At 37.9% G+C, this 23,618-nt stretch overlaps 1 protein-coding gene across 1 annotated transcript in view; it reads left to right on the plus strand.

Moving 5' to 3' along the window:
* SUPT16H (SPT16 homolog, facilitates chromatin remodeling subunit) overlaps window positions 1–23,618 on the plus strand; it is a 44,430-nt gene that overhangs the window by 10,559 nt on the left and 10,253 nt on the right. Inside the window, exons 2-22 of the mRNA XM_090270314.1 lie at window positions 6,385–6,477; window positions 7,468–7,638; window positions 8,308–8,460; window positions 8,987–9,133; window positions 9,748–9,899; window positions 10,605–10,777; window positions 14,723–14,813; window positions 16,698–16,771; window positions 16,910–17,022; window positions 17,687–17,752; window positions 17,867–17,962; window positions 18,051–18,166; window positions 18,256–18,409; window positions 18,941–19,068; window positions 19,610–19,745; window positions 19,849–19,975; window positions 20,225–20,343; window positions 20,844–20,969; window positions 21,196–21,308; window positions 21,634–21,709; window positions 22,120–22,289. Of these exons, the coding sequence (XP_090126440.1) occupies window positions 6,385–6,477; window positions 7,468–7,638; window positions 8,308–8,460; window positions 8,987–9,133; window positions 9,748–9,899; window positions 10,605–10,777; window positions 14,723–14,813; window positions 16,698–16,771; window positions 16,910–17,022; window positions 17,687–17,752; window positions 17,867–17,962; window positions 18,051–18,166; window positions 18,256–18,409; window positions 18,941–19,068; window positions 19,610–19,745; window positions 19,849–19,975; window positions 20,225–20,343; window positions 20,844–20,969; window positions 21,196–21,308; window positions 21,634–21,709; window positions 22,120–22,289 (2,594 nt within the window). The remainder of the gene's footprint in view (window positions 1–6,384; window positions 6,478–7,467; window positions 7,639–8,307; window positions 8,461–8,986; window positions 9,134–9,747; window positions 9,900–10,604; window positions 10,778–14,722; window positions 14,814–16,697; window positions 16,772–16,909; window positions 17,023–17,686; window positions 17,753–17,866; window positions 17,963–18,050; window positions 18,167–18,255; window positions 18,410–18,940; window positions 19,069–19,609; window positions 19,746–19,848; window positions 19,976–20,224; window positions 20,344–20,843; window positions 20,970–21,195; window positions 21,309–21,633; window positions 21,710–22,119; window positions 22,290–23,618) is intronic.

Consider the following 23,618-nt stretch of genomic DNA (forward strand, 5'->3'; position numbering starts at 1 on the left):
AGAGAGATGAATTTTCTTTGAAAGTTAATCAGGCATCTGATTAATACTTTGCATTTTAGACATACAGAAGGAAAACTATCCCGTTGGCAGATATACACAGTGCTGGGAAGTGAGCTGTTTTATTATATTGTAACCTTGGCAGCAGCAAGGGCTGGAGAAAAAGGGGAGAGACCAGCCTTAGGCAACTTTCAGCTGCTTCAGTTTTAAAATTACCAGTTTTTCTTATTTTCTTTTTTTACTTTATTTTACTTATTTACTTTTAGAGAGAGGAGAAGGGACAGAGAAAGTGGGAGAGAAATATCAATGTGTAGTTGCTTCTTGAGTGCCCCCAACTGGGGGCCTATCCCACAACCCAGGCATGTGCTCTGACTGAGAATTGAACCAGTGACCCTTTGGTTCACAGGCCAGTGCTCAATCCACTGAGCCACTCCAGCCAGGGCACCAGTTTTTTCTTTTGTACGTTGAGGAAGAACGTGAGATTTCCCTTCTTTGTACCCTTGTTTCTAGTTAAGGTGGGTGCAGTGTGGCCAACCAAGCCCTATTTGAAACTGGGTTGAATGCAAGGCTTGGGTCAGGCAGGTAAGGGATAATCACCTCCTGCTAGGCAATAGTGATCAAAAAGCATGGCTGGAAAACAAACACAGCAATTACTTTGTAAAGCAGATAGAAATGGGGGTTGGTAGAGATGTGAATGGCGTGGTCAGAGAAAAAGGAAAAAGACTTACGAGTGAGGCAATTTGAATGAAAAGGCCTAGTTAGGAGAACAGGACCTTGAAAAGCCAGGACTTTCCAGTACAGACTAAACTCTTGCTCTCCTCTCAAGAACTAAACCTAAGTGGGGAATGCGCCATAGGGATGGGAGTGATTACTTTCAGTGTGCCTCTTGTTGCATGGACTTCTGCTTGCAGCTGGCAGGAAACCTAGCCTTCTGTCCCAGTCCACATCCCAGCTTATCTTCTCATGGGTGTCCTTTGCGGCAAGCGACCTAGTGACTTTTAAATTCTTGACCCTTGCCCATGGGCTGCAGCAGTTGAGAGAGAGAGAGAGAGAGCCCACAAGATAGTCACCTGGCAAATGTAACATTGCCCATCCTTGCAGCTCCTGCAAAGAGAATCTGGATGCAAATTGAGTTGCTAAAAGTCACCTGGGGTGGAAAGAGAGGCTGCAAGCTTACAACAGGCCAGTGCTTTCAACTGACTTTTCTCCTGGCCAGGTTTAGAGTCAGAAAAGGCTAAGGAATTCATGTGGTGGGTCAAAGTGTGCTGCTTAGGGAGAGGGGCTCCCAGAGGCCATTACACTTTTGATCCTCCCCAGCTCTCTTACCTGTCTTGGTTTCTCCCCTGACTCTCTAAAACAGCCAGAGGGGCTCAGAGTGCTGGGTGACCAGCCCTTATTTTGCATGTCCCCTAACCAGCCACAGTTACATTACAGTGCTGGGAGTTCCCTGTGAGGCCCCTGCATGTCTTAGGGATTGACGCCAGACACATCTGCAAGGCTCCCACTCACGTAGGGATGCCTGAGAACTCAGGCCGGAAGGAGGAAGTGCCTCTTTTGTCTGCGGAGCCCTGGTGGAACCCAAGCACTCATTTCAGATTTCATTGTTTCTACCTCCAAACACAGGCCTAGCATATTTGAATGCCCAACCCCCACAACACAGCATCTCCTTTATCCCAAAGATAAGAGACCATACTCATTGTGTTCCAAATGGCTGGAGACAGGAGTGGAGTCATGGCACTATTTATGTTAAATAATGGAGGGAAGAGAGTGGGGAGTGGTAGGTGGACAGAGTGAGGAGAAAAATGCCATGTGAGCTCTGAGGAGAGGGAAGGAGTATCTGCGCTTTAAGCTTGACTAGATTATTTTGTCCAAGTATTGGCATTGGATAGCAAGGGAGGACTAGAAATAAGTGGGCAAAAACATGTTCTAAGGAGCATGGAAAGGGGGGAGTAGTGGATGGTTGTGAGACTACGCCATCAACCCCAACAATTGAGACTGAGAAACTGGTAAGTGGCCCATCATATCATTAAGAAAAGATACTGGCTTACTTGTCACTGATAGTTACCCAATGCTCCATCCTGGAGAGAGGCATGGGGTTCATGTGGTCCCTGGGCAATTTCAGTCCTCCGCTGTTAGTCCCAGAAGCTCTGGGAGGTCAAAACCAAGGGTCTTTTCTGGGTGCGTAACTGATAGCCCTATGCCCTGAGAGGCCCACGGGCAGTCAGACTTCCAATGGCCCTCTAGTTTGCACAGTGGGCATAGTCCCGGAGGGGCTCATGGATCTGAGCACTGTTTAGCCCAATGTCCAGGCTTGCCGTATTTGAAGTAGCCCCCTGGAGGGATCTGACTTTTTACCTTTTGACGGGTTAGGTCTGCAGGACTCTTAGAGCAGAAGCCAGTGATTGGAAGGCCTGAATTTGCGATTGGACACACTCCTCATCTCGGTTGTTAAAGACCTTGAAGGCCAGATTAACTAATTCAATCTGACTGGTTTGAGGAACTGCCTTTAATTTTTGAAGTTTGCTGCATATGTCAGGACCTAACTGAGAAATAAAATGTATATGGAGAAGAAAGATGCCCTCTGGGGAATCAGGATTTAGGTTAGTGAAACACTGGAGGGCTTGCCTCAATGTGGTTAGGGGGCACACTATCATATGATTGTGGGCCTGTCTCCTAGGTTTGCCATCCTGATAGTTCGGATTGGGTTCCTTTCTAGGGACTGCTGTGGCCCCAACCGGACCCTATTGTTAAGGTCCTGTCTGCTTAGAGTATCTGCATGAGCCTGGACTGCCAACCACACTTTCCCTCTCCTCGCTAGATAGATAAGCGGACAAAACGACAAAGAGATTTTGCCAGGTGAGGTAATAGAATACAGTGAGATATTGAAACTCCTTAATAAAACGGGTTGGGTCAGTAGAATAGGAACTGAGCTGTTGTTCTGCTTTGGAGAGATCAGAGAGGGGAAAAAGGAACATGGACCTGAATGGATCCGTGGGGCCCAGCAACTTGTCTAAGAGGGAGGACAGGTTGAGGCTGAGAGGGGAGTTGGAGGCAGGAGAACCTAGTTCTGTGAGGTGAGGGAGGTGGTGAGGAATTGATTCACAACATAGAGTCTGGGGAAACCGATGGGTTGGGGCCAGCCACCCCCAGGGGATTAGGAGGCGGAGGAGCATAAGGAGGGGGAGCAGAGAGGAGAAAGTCTTCCATAGGGTCTGAAGGGGTCTTGAGAGTTGATGAGGAAACGGTGGGATAGAGCATCTGGGTTTGGGGAGGAGAGAGTGAAGGAGGAGGACTTGGTAAGTGGAAAAGGATTGACAAAGGGAGGGGGTGCCTGCACAGGTTGAAAAATGCCTGAATGTGGGGTACTTCACCCCATTTACCAGTGTAACGACAGAAGTCAAGGTCAGTGAGAATTTGTGGGTCAAAGGACCTATTCTAAGGCCAGACAGAACCATTGTCTAATTTATGTTGCTGACAGACAGAACTGCAGAAAAAAGCCTTTTGGGACAGATCTCAGATTCAAGATCCAGTCATTTGAGGTTGCAGACAAGACATCCCAGGGTGGGGGGTTGGGGGGGGGGGTGTTTGCTGAGGATGAGATTGAGAGGCTCCCATTGTCTGTGGCCAGGTGGGTAAGGAAAATGACTAACGCCAAAGAGAGAGCCCACTGGAGGAGCACCCCTGGCCCAGTGGACTTCCCCCGACTCCCATGGTGAAAGGGCAAGGAGTGAGGGCGTCCCCTCACCTCAGACCTTCCCAGGGTCCTGGACCCTGCGGTTATTGGCTCCTTTCCTGGTGCCAGGGTTTCCCGCAACTGCAGTGAAGGGAAGGACTACGAGGTAGAGTCGGATTTCCTTAACACATTGAAGATCCATGAGTGTGGATGCCGTGAGCAGGCAAGGCAGATCTCCCTAGATCTGGCTTCTGGTCCTCCAGACCTCACAGAGACAGAGTCAGGGGTTAGCCCAGGTCAAGCTTCCACTTCTCCTGTAGTCGAAAGTCTCAGGAGGCTGGAGGAGACATTCCTGGGTTTAGGCACCAAAATGCTAGGTATCTGAGGTGGCTAAGAAAGGACCCAGAGCCAGAAAGTCCAATTAAGGGCTTTTATTAGGAGGGAGACACTGTGATCAGGCAGGCTGAGTCCAAACAGACTGCTGCCCCCAGCTCTCTGTAAATAGCTAATTCAGCTTGTTACTCAAATTTTACAAGTGCTCTTCCTTGAGACAACCTTCATATGTCAGTGTGCATAAAGAAGTGCTTTGTACTTCCCACATCTTTACACAGAATATTTTTTTTAAACCATATACTCAAAAGTTGGAATTTTATAATATTAATCATTTTTATTGCATCAAGGATGTTCTTTAGTGAAACTGGCTTTTTTTTTTTTTTTTCCCCATGAGCATGTTTTAGTGAAGAATTGGTTTGGTGCCACTGCCTTGATTCATGATAAGGAACTAGCAGTTTTAACTACTAGTTAGTGATAATTGGTAGTTAAACTACTAATAGTTAAACTAATGATAAAACTTTACCAACATGAAGAAACTTCTTTGGGTTATATGCTTTGTTGTGGTAGAGAAATTCAACAGAACCTTTAGTTGCTACTATTTGGTTTGGTAACCAGAACCCTTATAATGTGAAGAGGAGTCTTATGGAAATGTTTTTCTTGACTTTATAGGGGAATCAGATTTGACCTTATAACCCACAAATAACCAGTCCTTTGTGCTGTCCTATAGTGCTGTCCAAAAGTAGTTAATGGTTAGAGGACTCACACTTAAACTCCAATTTCAAAACTTAACTATAAAGCTGTAGTACCTAAAACAACGTGGTACTACTATAAGGATCAACGTATAGATCTACAGAACAGAATTGAGAATCCAGAAATAAACCTTCACGTTTACATTATTTGATTTTTGACAGTGGTGCCAAGATAATTCAGTGGGAGAGAATAGTCTTTTCAACTTATGGTGCTGAAACAACTACATACCCACATGCAACAGAATGAAGTTAAGCCCTTTCCTCACGTTATACAAAAAATTACTCAAGATCTGAGTATAAGAGCTAAAACTATAAAACTGTTGTAGAAGAAAGTATAATATATGTAAAAATTTATGTCCTTGGATTAGGTAAAGTGTTCTTAGATATGACATCAGAAGTATAAGAAAGTAATTTGGATTTCTTCAAAATTAAAAACTTAGGCTTCAAAGGATAATATCATTAAGGAAGTGAGAAGAACTCACAAAATGGCAGAAAAATTTACAAGTCATCTGATGAGATATCTCTAGAATATGAAATGAACTCTTGCAACTTAACGATAAAGCAATAACCCAGTTACACTATGGGCAAATAACCTGAATAGGCACCTCTTCAAAAAATATACAAATGGTCAGTAAGCACGTGAAAAGGTGCCAGACAGCATTAGCCATCAGGGAAATGCTACTCAAAACTACAAATGAGGTACTGTAATACTTCACTCTATTGGATGACTGTAATAAAAAAGACAACAATCTTAGCATGTGGAGAAATTGGAATCTCATACCTTGTGTTGGGAATGTAATATGGTGTAGTCACTTTGGAAAACTATCTGATAGTTCCTTAAAAAGTTAAACATAGAGCCCTAACCTATGTGGCTCGGTTGGGTGTCGTGCAAAGTGACAGGTCGCCGGTTCGATTCCCCGTCAGGGCACATGCCTGGGTTGCTGGCCAGGTCCTCATCTGGGAAGGTGGGAGAGACAACAGATGGATGTTTCTCTCACTCTTTCCCTTCCCCTCTCTCTAAAAATAAAAAAACAAATATTTACAAAAAAAGTTAAACATGGAGTTACCACAAAACCGAGCAATTCCTCACCTAGGCATATACTCAAGGGAAATAACTCCACACAGAAACTTACGTTAGTGTTCATAGAAGCATTATGTATAATCACCAAAATTGGAAATAACCCAAATGTGCAGCAGTTCATAAATAGATACAATGTAGTAAATACATACAATAAAATTATTAAGCCATAAAAAGGAAGTACTAAAACTTGGTACAATACAAATGAACCTTGAGAGCATGTTAAGTAAAAGAAGCCAGACAGAAAAACAACATGTTTTATTATTCCATTTATATGAAATGTCCAGAATAGATTAGTTGTTGCCTACGGCTATGGGGAGATAGATAATGATTGCTAATGGGTTTGTTTTGGGAAGGTGAAAATGTTCTAGATTGTAGTCTTGGTTGCATAGAGTAATTAATGGCTGAGAGATTGTCAAGTAAACATGTACCTTAAATTTGGAATTTCTTTTAGTAAAAACTATGTACATCTTAAGCTTAAATACTGAAGTCTCTGTCCCTATTTTGCTAGTGTAAGAAGGAAATGACCAAATTACCTACTCTTTATTTTTCAGAAAGGAGAAGATGAGTATGCTAACGTTGATGCCATTGTTGTATCAGTGGGTGTTGATGAAGAAATTGTCTACGCCAAGTCAACTGCCTTACAGGTGAGGGGTTACAGCAGGTCTTAGCCCTGACAGTCATTGAAGCATCTACTGCATTGTTCAGTATAGTAGCCACTAACCACATTAAAAATTTAATTCCCTCAGTCCCAAGTCTCAAGTACTCTACAGGCTACCATATGAGAGCAGATATAGAATATTTTCATTTTCACAAAAAGTTCAGTAGACAACACTGATTTAGAACATAAGGAAAAAAGAATATATAAACTGGGATGGATTTAACTGAATATATAAAAATAATCTAAACAGTGGGTTACCCAAAATATTTCTTTTTCTCTCTGATAGTTTTCAGGGATCCAGTTTTTTTTTCCACATGTCTCTAACATTCATAGAATTTAGCTGTATCCTCATGGTACAAAAATTGCTGGAGCTCCAGTCATTATATTTGCATTCTAAGCAAAAAGAATGGTGAAAGGGAAGAAAATGACAGGCCTTCCCTTTTTAAGGAGACTTGCTGAAGTGCCACAGAATACTTCCATGTACAACTTATTGGCCAAAATGTAATCTGTTGGCTATACTTAGTTGCAAGTAAGGATGGGAAATAAGTCTTTGTGCTGAGCAGTGTTCCCCGGCTTAAAATCCCGTCTTTTTGAGAGAGAAGAAATGAATAACTGGTACACAGCTAACAATCTATGGGGTAGGTAGAATGCATAGTTCCCCTAGGGTGCTATTCTGTCCTAGACAGTAAGATAGTTTTTATACTCACGAATTGTCCAAATGATTTGATGGTCTTTGTTATGGAATACTTCAAACATATAAAAGTAGATAAAACAATAATATTGACCTCTTTACCCATTATTTAATTTCCATAAATTGTCAGCTGGCTAATCTCATTTCATTGGTCCACATCCAAGGTCCCCCACCCCAGATTATTTTGAAGTTAATTCCACATAATCTTATTTTATAAGTTCTTCTATATAAATACATTATTTTTTTTTCTATAAATACTCTTGTCATTATTGTCTTTTCCTGTAGACATGGCTCTTTGGTTATGAACTAACTGATACTATCATGGTCTTCTGTGATGACAAAATCATTTTTATGGCCAGTAAGAAAAAAGTGGAGTTCTTAAAACAGATTGCCAACACTAAGGGCAATGAGAATGCTAATGGAGCCCCTGCCATCACACTGCTGATACGAGAAAAGGTCAGAATTAACCAAGAATATGTCATAAATGTGAAAGAATGTGATAAGTTAAAAACAGAAATGTCTTCTAAGAATTTAAAAGAATATGAAGGAAAGATTTGAGCTGATGGTGGTTGTAATTGCAAAGTTTTGTCACATCTTCATTGTTAGGAGGAAGAGAGTTCAGTAACCCTATCAGTTTTATGGCAAAACAAGTGGTTTATGAAATGCTGGTGAATACTAACTTTATCTGTCCATTCTATAGGACACTGTCATTTGAGTGCCTTAATTGGAACAAATAACTTTATATATCCTTTAGTTATACTCAATTCCAGTTTTATTAAATGTGATCTTTTTTTGTTTTTGTCATACTGCTCACCTGAGAAAGTTTTTTTTTCCCCCTCAGAATATTGTTCATATATGTTTTTGAGTTTCTTAGCTGCTACCGGGGCGGGAGGGTGGGGTGGATAATTTTGTCAGCTTGTGGCACTTCACTTAAGCATATAAAAATATCCAAAGAAATTTTGTGTATTATAGTCTCCCCCAACAAAGTAGGTAGGGCATGGGGTTAAAATTTATTCTTTCCAGGGCTTAGAATATTTGTCACTGCCTGTTTGTTACTAGTAGAACGTGAATGTCTGATTCTAAAACCAATTGATAAACCCCTCTTCTTCCCTGTGACACTGTTAGAATGAAAGTAATAAGAGCAGCTTTGACAAAATGATTGAAGCCATTAAAGAAAGCAAGAATGGCAAGAAGATTGGAGTGTTCAGCAAAGACAAATTCCCTGGAGAGTTCATGAAGAGCTGGAATGACTGCCTCAACAAAGAGGGCTTTGACAAAGTAAGAACACTCCTGGAAACAAGCAAATGGAGAGTTGAGAAGGCAAAAGTGTGATGAGCTTCCATAACAGATAGTGCAGAGAATATGGAAGACTACATTCATTCACATTTCTATTTTTCATTCCCTTTGGGTGAGCAGTAAGCCAGTTGTACTTTTCAGTCAAGAGTGAGGCATTCAGGAGATAGTTAAGCTACTTAGAAAAGTGTTGTCCAGAAAAAATTTGGTTTTTTTCCTCATCTCCTGCCTATTCTTCTTCAGCCTTTACAAAAATCTCTAGAGAAGAACATTTACGTTAAAAACGGTGCCTTAGTTTAATGCCTCTTCAAATATAAACAATGACCTGAAAAGAGCTATTTCAGATGTTTATTCAATCCAAGAAAAGAATATTTAGATGTTCTGCGAACTACTGATGAATTGTTTGCTGCATAACTTAATATCATTACTTACAATATTCACATTGGGAGAAATGCATTTCTTTAGCAAGTCTATATGTGCATGTTAGAAGCTCTTATCACTTTGACTGCAGATAGATATCAGTGCAGTTGTGGCCTATACCATTGCTGTAAAGGAGGACGGGGAGCTCAACCTAATGAAGAAAGCAGCCAGCATCACCTCTGAGGTCTTCAACAAATTCTTCAAGGAAAGAGTCATGGAAATAGTTGATGCAGATGAGGTAAATGGAGAGGGGAAAGTCGTTACCATTATTTAAATTTATTTTGAAGATTTTATTTATATATTTTTAGAGGGGAGGTGGAGTGAAAGAGGGAACGGAACATTGACTGGTTGCCTCTTGCATGCCCCCAAGTGGGGCGCTGGCCCGCATCCCAGGCGTGTGCCCTGACCGGTAATCGAACCAGCGACCTTTCAGTTCGCAGGCCGACACTCAATCCACTGAGCCACACCAGCCAGGGCAAGTCTTTACCATTTTAATGAAGCAGAAATAAGTCTCTACCATGCAGTGTTTTGGTATGTGTTCAGCTTCCTTTGAAATTAAGCCTTTGATAATTAAGTTGGTGGTGTGTCATTGTGCCAGCTTCTCCCTAAAAATAACTATAAGCACTATAGTCTCTTGAGGTTACCCAATATTTTACTTGAGAATTCCTTGAATAGCTGTGAATTCCACATACTGTTCTCTAAATTTGCTTTAGATGTATACCAGTATATTATCTGGTGCATAAATCATTTTGTAAGACTTTTATAGCATCTTAAATGATATCAGGATAAATAGCAGCACCCCTTTTTGCTGCCCTCTAGTAAGTGTTGTTTCATTTCTGGGTATACTTACAGAAAGTTCGTCACAGCAAACTGGCTGAGTCTGTGGAAAAAGCCATCGAGGAGAAAAAATACCTAGCTGGGGCGGACCCCTCTACTGTGGAAATGTGTTATCCTCCTATCATTCAGAGTGGTGGCAACTATAATCTTAAGTTCAGTGTGGTGAGGTAAGTATGACAACTTCAAAATAAAACAACAGCCAGAGCATTTCAGCCTTTAGCCTATTTTTCCTTTGACTCATTCTGGAATTCAGAAAAGTTGGAGAAGACAGAATAACTATTAGTCTGCCTTGTGCATTGTCTTCTTGTCTTGTTCCATGCATATTTCTATTTTATTTCACATAGTTACTCATTTCTTACTTGAGCATTTGATTGTAAGCATTTTTTCCAGATGATTAAAAAGGCCTGGAAAAAATGCAAAACGTGCCACCCCCCCAAAACATAAAAATCCTATTAGATGTACTGTAATGTAATTCCCCTTCTGATTTTTTAAAATACTGTAAAGAATTTTTTTTTCCTGGATAGTCTAAAGAGACTAATTCAGAGTGAATACTGCATTTCATAGTGCACTGGTGAATAAGTGGCTTCTCATTACCATACTGTTAGAATATTAACTATAAAATTTACTATATCCTTTGCATATTTAGACCACAACTCAACTTTTCACTGAATCTTTATGCTAAAACTTTCGATCACTAATTTTACTTCAGAGCCTTTATAAACTGGTCTTTTTTTTAAGTTTAGGTGGTTCTTCTGGTTCAACTTTGGGATATAGCAGAGAAAGTTAGTGATTACAAATGTTCTGTGTCAGTGATACAAAGGACTTCCCTAGTTTGGGTAATGAATGAAGTGCTTTCTTCCCTTGGTCTCTAGTGACAAGAATCACATGCATTTTGGGTCCATCACTTGTGCCATGGGTATTCGCTTCAAATCTTACTGCTCCAATCTTGTTCGCACTTTGATGGTTGACCCTTCTCAGGAAGTTCAAGAAAATTACAACTTTTTGCTCCAGCTTCAAGAGGAGCTTCTAAAGGAATTAAGACATGGTAAGATGCCTTATAGAAGAAGGTTTGAAAATCATGCAACAAGAATGTTATTAGTGTTTGTTATTTTATATCCCTGAGACTCATATTAAAAATAGAACTAGATTTTACTAACCTCTAATTATCCTAGCATTTAGTTCTTGAATCTGCTTTTCTTTTAGGCATATGTGGTTATTGTGTTTTTACACTGATGTTTACAAAAACCCCTTTAATTGGTTATACCTCTGTGTCCAGGTCTTCATAAAATGTTATGAACTTTAGAAAGTTTTTTTTTAATTGAGGTGTAATTGACACAAAATTATTAGTTTCAGGTGTACAACATAATGACTCAGTATTTGTATATATTGCAAAATGCTTACCATAGCAAATCTAGTTAACATTTGTCACCATACGTAGCTTTTTTTTTCTTACGATGAGGGGGAACTTTTAAGATTTACTCTCTTAGCAACTTTAAAATATGCTATACAGTATTATTAACTATAGTTGCCCTGCTGTACATATTACTTATCCCTGACTTACTTTATAGCTGGACGTTTGTGCCTTTTGACTCCCTTCGCCCATTTCACCCACCTCCCACCCCTGCCTGTGAGCTTGGTTGGTTGGCTGATTTGCTAAATTCCATGTATAGGTGGGATCAAATGGTATTTGTCTCTGTCTCACTTAGTATAATGCCCTAAGGTCCATTCATGTTGTTGCAGATGGCAAGATTTCATTCTTCTTTCATCCCTTAATACTGTTCCAGTGTGTGTGGGTGTGTGTGCACGCATACACAGTTGACCCTTGAACAACACATGGTTTAGGAGCACTGACTTCTTTCAAGGTCAAAAATCCACATATAACTGGACTCCCGAAAATTTTACTAATAGTCTACTGTTGACCTTCAGAAGCCTTACCAATAACATAAATACACATTTTGTATATTACATACTGTATTTTTATAATAAATTAAAGCTAAAGGAAAGAAGATGTTATGAAGAAAATAATGAAAATATATTTGCAGTAGTATTTATTGAAAAAAATCTATGTACAAGTGGACCCATGCAGTTCAAACTGGTGTTGTTCAAAGATCAGCTGTATCACATTTTCTTTGTCCATTCATCTGTTTACGGTCACTTAGGTTATTTCCACATCCTTACTACTGTAAATAATGCTGCAGTGAACCTGGGAGTGCATGTATCTTTTCCAGTTAGTGTTTTCATGGTTTGTTTGTTTTGATAAATACCCAGAAGTGCACTTGCTGAATCACATGGCAGTTCTATTTTTAATTTTTTGTGGAACCTCCATATTTTCCATAGTGGTTGCACCAACTTACAATCCCACCAGCAATATACAAGGGCTTCCTTTTCCTTACTTCCGTGCCAACACTTGTTATTTCTTGTCTTTTTGTTAATAGTTATTCTCACAGGTATGAGATAATACCTTATTATGGTTTTGGTTTGCATTTCCCTGATGATTAGGGATGTTGAGCATCTTTTCATGCTCCCATTGGCCATCTGTGTTTTTTGTGGGGGGAAATGTTAGGATTTTCTGCCCATTTTTAATACGATTATCCTGTTGAGTTGTATGGGTTCTTTGTATATTTGGGACATTAACTTATCAGATATGTGATTTGCAAATATTGTCTCCCTTTCAACTGGTTGCCTTTTCATTTTGTTAACCTTTTCCTTTGCTATGCAGAAAGTTTTTAGTTTAACAGAGTTCCTCTTATTGATTTCTGCTTTTATTACCTTTGCTTTTGGTGTCAAATCCAAATAATCTCCAAGTCTGATGTCAAGAAGCTTACTGCCAGCCCTGGTTGGGTAGCTCAGTTTGGTAGAGCATTATCCAAGTATACCAAGGTTCTGTGATTTCAGGTTTTATGTTCAAGTCTGTAATCCATTTTGAGTTAATTTTTTGGGTGTGATGTAAGATAATGATCCATTTTCATTTTTTCTGAATGTCGTGGGCCAGTTTTCCCATCACTATTTATTAAGGAGTACCTTTCCCCGTTTCGTATTCTTGGTTCCATTGTCATAAATTAATTGATCATATATGTGTGGGTTCATTTCTGGACTTTCTGTTTACATTGATCTATGTGTCTGTTTTTAATGAAAATAGCTTGCTGTTCTGATTACTGTAACTTTGTAATATAGTTTGAAAGCAAGGAGCATGACACCTCCAGGTTTGTTCTTTTTTCTCAGGATTGGTTTGGCTGTCCAGGGTCTTTTGTGGTTCCATGCAAATTTTAGAATTGTTTATTTTAATTCTCTGTAAAAGGTCATTGGAATTTGGTAGGGATTGTGTTGAACTTGTAGATTGCTTTGGCAGTATGGACATTCTTCCAATCTATGAGCATGGAATATCTTTCCATTTCTTTTTGTCTTTAGTTTCTTCATCAGTGTCTTATAGTTTTCAGTGTACAGGTCTTTCATATCCTTGCTTAAATTTATTCCTGAGTATTTTCTTCTTTTTGATACAGTTGTAAAGTGGGACTGTTTTCTTAATTCTGATAGTTTATTATTAGTGTTTATAAACTCAATAGATTTCTGTATATTGATTTTGTATCATACAACTTTACTGAATTTATTCTAATAGTTTTTTGGATTTTCTGTATATAGTATGTCGTCTTCAAGTAGTGATAGTTCTACTTTTTTCTTTCCATTTTGGATGCCTTTTATTTCTTTTCCTTGTCTAATTGCTTTGGCTAAGACTTCCAATATTATGCTGAATGAAAGTCTTCTTCCTGATCTTAGTGGAAAAGCTCTCAGCTTTTCACCAGTAAGTATGATGTCAGGTGTGGGCTTCTCATATATGGCCTTTATTATATTGAAGTACATTTCTTCTCTACCCACTTTCTTGAGAGTTTTTGGTAAACGGATGCTGATTTTTTAAAATACTTACCTGAGGATATGTTTATTGATTTTAGAGAGAGTAGAAGGGGGAGGGCAAGAGGAGGAGAGAGACAGAGAGAAAGAGAGAGAGAAATTGATCTGTTGCCTCCCCTATGCACCCTGACCGGGGATCAAACCCACAGCCCTTTGATGTACGTACAGGATGATGCTCCAATCAACTGAGCCACCCCTCCAGGCTGGATGTTGAATTTTGTCAAATGCTTTTTCTGCATCTATTGAGATGATTGTATGGTTTTTATCCTTTATATTGTTAATGTGGTGTGTCATTGATTGAATTATGTGTGTTGGATCATCCTTGAATTCCTGGAACAAATCCCACTTGATTATGGCGTATGATTCTTTTAATGTATTTTTGACTGTAGAAGAACTAGCATCTCAACCAACAAAATATGTAATGTTAATTCTACATTGAATGGATAGGAATAATCTTAGTGTAAGAGCAGAACTAACAGCAATCCTGCTAAGAACCACCTCTTTTGCCAAATGGCGAAATGGAACTTTATATTTACCACCTTTAAACCACTTTGTAAGCCCACCCATGTTGCCCAGAGCTTCCAGACTTCATTTCCCCGTATCTCAAGTTAGTTATGAGAAAAACTGTTGGAAATCATGGTCATAGGTGGTTTAATGAGAATAAAGATCTCTCTGATGCTACCATACCTGGACTACTCTGGCTTGAAATATCTATTGATAGCCTAAATCCTGAAAAAACAAGGCCAGAGTTTTTCTGTAATCCTTTTTTTAAAAATGTATAACTTTAATGTGTTGCCATTTATCACTACTTTAAAAGTTTTCACTGAGACCACCTTGTGTTCCACAGTCTCCCAGGTCAGTGACTCTCAAACAGTATAATTAAGAATGATGGGGTGGATTGTTTTAAGAACTAATTTTTAAGCCTTCTCATTTCTGAAAAGACCTATATTCCTTAGTTTACACTTGGAGAAACACTGCTTTAGGAGATCTAATAAGTGGGGGAGAATACGTTGATTTTAAAATGTAGTTTTGTTTTTTCACCTTATGGAAGATACTTAATGTTCTCTTTCTGGCTTGTCATTAGGTGTGAAGATATGTGATGTGTATAATGCTGTCATGGACGTGGTTAAAAAGCAGAAGCCTGAACTGCTGAACAAAATTACCAAAAACCTAGGGTAAGATGCTATGGATATACATTGTCGCTCTGAGTCATATTTCATAACTGGCTGTGGTCAAGCAAAATATTCTTAGATTGATTCAACCAACATTTATGCACTACTAACTTAACTGTGTGCCACACATACAGTGTTATCAGAAAATGTGAGAAAGATTTAAGTTCTGCTCTGAGGAATGGGATAAAGATTTTTCTAGACCGATATAGTAGGTGCCAGTAGGTGTTCCAGACTTAAATTACAAATGTTAGGATATATTACATGTTATATTTCCTCTCTTTGAGCACCTCAGCTCACATTTGAAAATTAAATACTTTGAGCCTTATAATCCAGTGATTCCTTTTCTGGGTGTATAGCTGGAGAAACCTAAAACACTAATTCAAAAGAATATCTGCGTATATATATCTGAATATATGTTCATTGCAGCATTATTTACAATAGCCAAGCTATGAAAGCAGCCCAAGTGTCCATCACTATACGACTGGATTAAAAAGTTATGGTTCATATATACAATGGAATATAATTTGGCCATATGAAAGAACAAAATCTCATCATTTGCCATAGCATGGATGGACCTAGAGTGTATTATGCTAAGTCAAATGAATCAGTCAAAGACAAATATCATATGATTTTACTTATATGTGGACTCTAATGAACAAACAAAACAGAAACAGACTCCTAGATACAAAGAATAGACTGATGGGTTGCCAGAGGAGAGGGGCAGTGAAGGGATTGAGAAGTGCAGATTTGTAGTTACAAAATAGTCATGGGGATGTAAAGTACAGTATAGGAAAAAGGAAATATAGTCAATAATATCATAATAACTACGTATGGTGCCAGTAGGTACTGGAAATAGAGGAAACACTTTGTAAAGTATGTGATTTCTAACCACTATGCTGTACACCTGAAACTAATACAAAACAATATTGAATATAAACTGTGACTGAAAAAAATAATTTAAAAAATAAAATAATTTTGGTTAAAAGTAGAATAAAATTAACTTCTTAGAAATGTCCTACTTTAAAAAATTGTTTAAATTTTTATTTAATCCAGTGTTTTGCAAATGTATTTGACCATTAAACACCTGGAAGTAACTGGTAACATCTTACAGAATCAAAGACCTTTTAGGAAACAAAAATTCTAGGTGGTCTCCTTAGATGGAAATTAGTATGGGATATATAGTTACTTTATGATCTTCTCTAATGGACAAAAGGAAATGTATTGATTTGATACCATGTCTTTGCCCAGGTGACTTAATGAGTGTAATTATCAACATTCCACAAAAAAATTACCTCTCTTAATCCAGTTATTACTGCCTTAATAATGTGCCCTTCAATAGTCTCTGCTAAGCTTATTGGAAAACTCCTAATTTGATTTCAGGGTAGAGATTAAAATTTAAATGTGAATAAGTAAGCTAAAATAAAGAGTGCATGATATAATAAATGTTAAGTGGGTTAAGTACTTAATTAGGCTTAATTAGGATATTATTTTTAACTTACTAAAAGTGCAAAAGGCTATTCTCTAATCTTCTTCCTTAACTGACCGATGAGCAGCAGCAAATCACTCAACAAGTTTGCCTTCCTTATCTTTAAAATTCAAATAGGATATATTGTGGGAGCATTTGAGATCTTACTCCCTGGCATATGTCATCAGTTTGGCTCAAATAAACTCATACTGGGGAGGGAAAAAAAAAGAGATTGCTCTGCGTGTGGAGTAGCCTTTTCTCTCTCCTACTGCTTCACTAAGAAACTCTTTCACTTTAAACAGGAAGGAAGGAAGGAAGGAAGGAGTAGAGGGAGGGAGGGAGGGAGGGAATGAAAATATTGCATGTGACCCATGTGTAAGATTTTCTAGCCTGTTGTTAAAGTTTCTCTTCATTTGTTTTAGGTTTGGAATGGGAATTGAATTCCGTGAAGGCTCTTTAGTAATTAATAGTAAGAATCAGTACAAACTGAAGAAAGGTAAGTTTTATATTCATACAATAGGAAAATGCTATTTTGAATAATTTCCTTTAGCTTTGTCTCTCCCTCTTTAAAATAAAATCTACATTTCTCTCTCCTTTCATAAGTCATGGTCTGATTTCTGCTTTGCTATTTTAGGAATGGTTTTCAGCATCAATTTGGGATTCTCAGACTTGACTAACAAGGAAGGGAAGAAACCAGAAGAGAAAACCTATGCCCTATTCATTGGTGACACAGTACTTGTGGATGAGGTACTTCTTAAACATTTGAGTGCTCATGAATTGGCTTTTGAAGGACATTTTGTGTTTCTTAAAGGTCTTTGCTAAATGCTAGTCGAGGGGAGAAATCCATGTGACAGCCTGACCTAAGACAGCTAGGAATAGACATTGTAGTTCAAGTATAGGGAATTATTTAAACCAAACGTACACATTGTGGCTTGAACCTTGACAGTATCAGGAGCTGATTCAAATAATGGAACTGATTTTTTAAAATAATGGCTTTATTGAGCTTCAATTTATTTATCATATAATCCACCCACTTCAGATGTACAGTCTAGTGGTTTTTTAGTATATTCACAATTGTTCAATCATCACCACAATCTAATTTTAGAACATTTTCACCTCAGAAAGAAACCTAGTACCCACTAACAGTCATTCCCCATACCCCTCCCTAGTTCTCTAGGCCTAGACAATGACTAGACTTTCTATCTCTTAGGGATTTCCCCGTTCTGAACATTTGTGGTCTCCTGTAACTGGTTTTTTTTTCACTTGGCTGGAAGTGATTCTTGATGGTGATGGTGATGGTAACAGTGATAGCCAATATTTCATTGTTCTTATAAGCTAAACACTTTTATGGATTAAGTTATTGAATCCTTACAATAACCCTATTACATAGATATTCTTCCTTTTATTCTAGGATGGCCCAGCTACTGTTCTCACTTCTGTGAAGAAGAAAGTAAAGAATGTGGGCATTTTTCTAAAGGTAGGAAGAGAATAAATGCATGGTATAGGAAGTTTGGGTATAGTGTAGAAGATAAACAATATTGGCTGAAAAATTAAAACCCAAATTTCTGATTATGACTTTTTTTCCCCATAGAATGAGGATGAAGAAGAAGAGGAAGAGGAGAAAGATGAGGCTGAGGACCTATTGGGAAGAGGTTCTCGGGCAGCATTACTTACAGAAAGAACACGAGTGAGTTTACTGTTTGAAATTACATTGATCTAATATCTGTCATATGGTTCACATGTTTTGATAGCTTAGGTTTTTTTTTCTTCTCTAGAATGAGATGACTGCAGAAGAGAAGCGAAGAGCACATCAAAAAGAACTAGCAGCTCAACTCAATGAGGAAGCAAAGAGGCGATTGACTGAACAGAAAGGAGAACAACAGATTCAGAAGTAAGAGTTTGCATTGAGCAATGAGATTGTCTCAGGATTATACGTGATTTGCAGAAATTTCTCATAAAGCTTTTTTATCCCCATTTCAGAGCTCGCAAATCTAATGTGTCCTATAAAAACCCATCTTTGATGCCTAAGGAACCACATATTCGGGAAATGAAAATCTATATTGATAAGAAATATGAGACTGTAATAATGCCTGTGTTTGGGATAGCAACACCCTTTCATATTGCCACAATCAAGGTACTAACATCGAATTAGGCTTCCTACAAACTATTTCTTAAAATAAGTTATTGTTATGTCTAAATGATCTGTCCCACTCTTCTCTTTCAGACTCTACCCTTCTCACTTATCTCCTACTATCATATTCCTTCCTTTCCAGTTTTTATCTTTGTAGAAAGTTAAATGATCTAGTCTAGAAACATAATTTTTCTCTTTCCTTGAACCTTTTTATTTTTTTATAGCATTTTTTAACCTATAGATGTACACATGGCATAAGGTACTTTGAGAATTCGTGATTCTTTTGAAAGCACATTTGGTCATGTAAGAAGATATGCTAAATATGTAGTTTGTTAGATTGATTGAATTTATTTGGGTGAACTTGGTTCGTAAAACCATACAGGTTTCAGGTATTTATTAGATTTAGGTTAAGGTTTACAGGCTAGTTTTAGCAGTTAGCTTGTAACTCCTAACTTAATTATAGCATCCTAAATTTTACCCAGAAAATAATACTGTTTATTTGTTTATTTGAATGTTTTTTCTTTTTTTCAACAGAATATAAGTATGTCGGTGGAAGGAGATTATACTTACTTGAGGATTAACTTCTATTGCCCAGGCAGTGCTCTGGGCAGGAATGAGGGCAACATTTTCCCTAACCCAGAAGCCACTTTTGTCAAGGAAATGTGAGTCCCCAGGAAAACAACCATCCCCAAATCCCTGATGGCCGGGGTGGCACTCTCAGAAACATTTTATTCTCTGTGCTGTGTCCTCCCCATCTAGTGAATGGTAAAGCCTCTCTCGGTGACACTTGTTTAGGATCCCATTGCTGTGTACTATTTTGAGAATGAAACATAATTTAAAATCCTCCTGAAAATATTTTATATTCTATTGCCAAATACTACATGTAGAATCTCAAGGAAATGTGTGCCACATTGGAGTCTGTTCCTTTGGAATGTGGAATGAGATAATTTGGAAGATTATGCCAGATTTGAAAAATAAGTATGATTGCCCCATCCAATGGGTTAGCCATTCATAACATTCTCTATTTAAGAGAGAAGAAAGGGAGAGTTATGTATTTATTTAGCTTTCCAGACATTGTCCCACCCACAATTCGGTGGTACTGTTTTCTTCTAAAAATATTAATCCAGTTATAAAATATAATAATGAGTGCAGGATACCTAGCCTGATGAAGAAACTTAGGTAAATGCTTCCCCCTTTCTACAGTACATACCGAGCTTCAAATATGAAGGCACCTGGAGAACAGACAGTACCAGCCTTGAACCTTCAGAATGCTTTCCGAATTATAAAAGAAGTACAGAAACGTTATAAAACTCGAGAAGCAGAAGAGAAAGAGAAGGAGGTGAGCCTGAATATAGAAAAAGCACCTTTCTGCCAAAGGACACATGGGTTTGGGGGATATGAAAAGATACATGAAGATTCACATTAATTTTCATTCTGCTTAGGGCATTGTGAAACAAGACTCCCTGGTGATCAACCTAAATCGGAGTAACCCCAAACTGAAAGATTTATACATTCGCCCAAACATTGCCCAAAAGAGGATGCAAGGCTCCCTGGAGGCCCATGTCAATGGTATGGATGCTCTCTTATGTGCCTGGGCTTTGTCATCAGGGGCACATTTGCAAAAGTGACAGATCAGACAATCCAGTATGAGAAGGAAATGCTGGGCGGAATCTGCTTATGTCACTGTATGGACAGAATGAAAGGGAAGCTCTGTACAGTTGTTGGTATTTCCTCTGACCCTGTTCAAATCAGTCAGGAAAAGTGCGGTGCCTTTTGGCCAACTTGGTAATTAGCTGCTTCCTTCACTCCTCCCCCCAGGTTTCCGCTTCACTTCTGTTAGAGGAGACAAAGTGGATATTCTGTACAATAACATCAAGCATGCATTGTTCCAGCCCTGTGACGGGGAGATGATTATTGTCTTGCACTTTCACCTCAAGGTATACCTTTTCTACTTACCAGCTTTGTGATCTTGGACAAGATCTTTCTGTCAGCTTGTGTACTTTAAAATAGTGATGAAATTGTCACTGATCGCATAAGGTCATTAAGAAGATTGAATAAAATAATGTTTTGTGAAGTCTACAGTGCCTGACAACTAGAGGGTGCTTAGCATGTTTGTTCCTTTGGTGTGATATATGAAGACCACCAAAACATATAAGATCTCCAAATTCCTCTTTCTGAAATAGAAACTTTTTGCTTTAGCCATAATTTTTACCATCATAATCTCCAAAGTTCATTCGAAGAAGTAGGAGTACTTTATAAAACTTACACGCTTTCACATTCTCAAATGTCATTAATTTTTGGTGACTTGAGGAACATTTTAGTTTTACAAGTGCTGTCATTTTTATATTTTCCCATTTTGTTTGTTATCTTGCCTCTTTGTCTGTTGTATAGACTGTCTTCTGACTTTTTTCTTGTTCTTCCTGCTTTATGCTCTCAGAATGCTATCATGTTTGGGAAGAAGCGACACACAGATGTACAGTTTTACACAGAAGTGGGAGAGATCACCACAGACTTGGGGAAACATCAGCATATGCATGACCGAGATGACCTCTACGCTGAGCAGGTCTGTAAACTTTAGTATCTGCCTGCAGGTAACTCAGATATCTGCTGAGCTGGTGTGGTACAGTGGCTTATAGATTAGATTTAGGTTGCAGACTTAGCTCTACAGTTAATGGTATGATGGCCTTTAATTAGGTATGACTACAAAAGCACTTCAGACTTTTCGAAGGGTAATACTATTCACAAGTAAAGTGGTAGCTATAATAAACTAGAATCTTTTTCTTCTACAGATGGAACGAGAAATGAGGCACAAACTGAAAACTGCCTTTAAAAATTTCATTGAGAAAGTAGAAGCTCTAACTAAGGAAGAACTGGAATTTGAAGTGCCTTTTAGGGACTTGGGGTAATATAGCCCATCTTTTTTTTTTTTTTTTTTTTGGCCTGAAGTTTCACTAGTCTACCTTTTAGAAAAATCTGTTATTCTTCCTTTCATAATAATTTAATATACCATGTCCTTTTTCATATTACTGATAAACTTTGAAATATCCATTTTCTCTTAAAACTTTAAGGGCTAGGATAAGTGGCTAAGATTGAGAGGCATCCTCTAGAGATGAGTCTGTACTGAGTATATGCTGGAGTTGTTGGGAATGGGAAAAGGAAGATTTATTACAGTAGGAGTTTCTTTTGTATTGAGTTTAGTCCTGATTTCTTTTCTTATTCTCTTTCAGATTTAATGGAGCTCCCTATAGGAGTACCTGCCTCCTTCAGCCCACTAGTAGTGCACTAGTAAATACTACAGAATGGGTGAGTATTTCTTACCTCCCTTTAGTAAGAAAATTATTAGAGAAAAAGTAAGGTAGGTATTTTGAGAACTAGATCCTTGTTATTTCTCATGGTTGTCACTTTTGAAATTAATTTATTTTACATATAAATCTTAAGAAATGTTTCTTTAAAAACCTCTTTAAATAGTTTTCTCTCATAGTTTTTTTACATAGTTTTCTTAAATTTATTCTTCTTTAGAGAAAATTTTGATCTTGCAGATTCTTTTACTGGGATTCCTTAATATGTTGTACTGCTCTTAGTGTTTAAAAAAACCCCACAAAAAATAGTTTAGTTTTTTTAATCTATGTAATGATTTAGATTTTGAAAGTATTTGAAAATTGTAGTGCTTAGGAAAAGTATTATATGATAATGATCCAGTTATTCCTTGACAGCCACCTTTTGTGGTGACGTTGGATGAAGTGGAGCTCATACACTTCGAGCGGGTTCAGTTTCACCTGAAGAACTTTGATATGGTAATTGTCTACAAGGACTACAGCAAGAAAGTGACAATGATCAATGCCATTCCTGTAGCCTCTCTTGACCCCATCAAGGAATGGTTGAAGTAAGTAAATCTCCCAGCAACATCCCATTTATCCCATGAACCCTGTATAAATATGGTATGTTGTACATAAAAATCTGATATACTAAAGATGAGACTGTTGTTGGGTTTGGTTATAGACTGGGCCTTGAAAATCTGGGCTCTATTAGAGCTATTCACTTTTTTCTGAATACATAACAATAATTTATGGATACTACTTATATAAAGAAAATCAAGGTCAGGTATTTTCTGACCCTATTTGATAGATGTATACAAAGATCTATACATATTTATAATAATATTTACAAAAAATGGGTAGTATTTCTTTCTCTTTTTACTGACATGAGACAGATAAAAAATTTTTTTTACATTTTAGCCATTGACACTATATATTCACACCTCAGCTAAAAGTATTTCTAATGGGACTACCAGAACCCTGATAAATGGGGAGATGTTGTCACTCCCTAGGTAAAGAGTGAGGCTTTAGTAGCCATGAGTATAGTTTGCTCTGCCCCCAAACTCTCCTTATTATCTGGGAAAGGGAGGTGATATAAATATAGTCTCTCTAAAGAAATATGTTGAAAGCTTAGAAATAAACTGAGAAAAATAGAGATCTATGGTTTTCATGAGGATTTTCCTGAGAAACATCTGCAGGTAGGTGATATAAATATTATGTATAAATGCATATGACTTTTTAAAATCTGCTTTATTGAGGTAAAGTTGTAATAAAATTTAGCAATTTAAGTGTATGATTTGATGAATTCTAACAAATGTATACAATCTCATATCTACCGTCATAATCATGATATAGAACATTTTCTTCACTCCCAAAAAGTGCTCATACCCCTTTATAGTCAGTCCTCTTAACCCCATTCCTGGTTTCTGTCACTGTACGTTTTGCAGAAGAATCTAAAATTCTACATTAATGGAAATATACAGGGTATAATCTTCTGTATCTTGCATTCTTCACTTAGCATAATGCTTTTGAAATGTATCCAAGTTATTGTGTATCAGTACTACATTCCTTTTTATTACTAAGGATTATTCCACTGTAGATATTCCATACTTAACCCATTTACCAGTTAATAGATGTTTGGGTTGTTTCCATTTGGGGGCTATTATGAAAAGCTCCTATAAACATCATGTAACATGTCTTTGTATAGACATAAGTTTTCACTTCTCTTGGGTAAATCACCTAAGATTGGGGTTGCTGGTCATATGGTTAAATTTATGTTTACTTTAATAAGAAACTATACAATCATTTTTTAGAGTGCTAGAAAACCTGCAGTGTATGAGAATTGTAGTTGTTCCACATCCTCACCAGCACTTGTTGTTGTCAGTCTTTTTAATATT

The sequence above is a fragment of the Furipterus horrens genome, unplaced genomic scaffold (genome assembly GCF_987537825.1).
Source record: "Furipterus horrens unplaced genomic scaffold, mFurHor1.1.pri manual_scaffold_3, whole genome shotgun sequence".
Lineage (NCBI taxonomy): Eukaryota > Metazoa > Chordata > Mammalia > Chiroptera > Furipteridae > Furipterus > Furipterus horrens.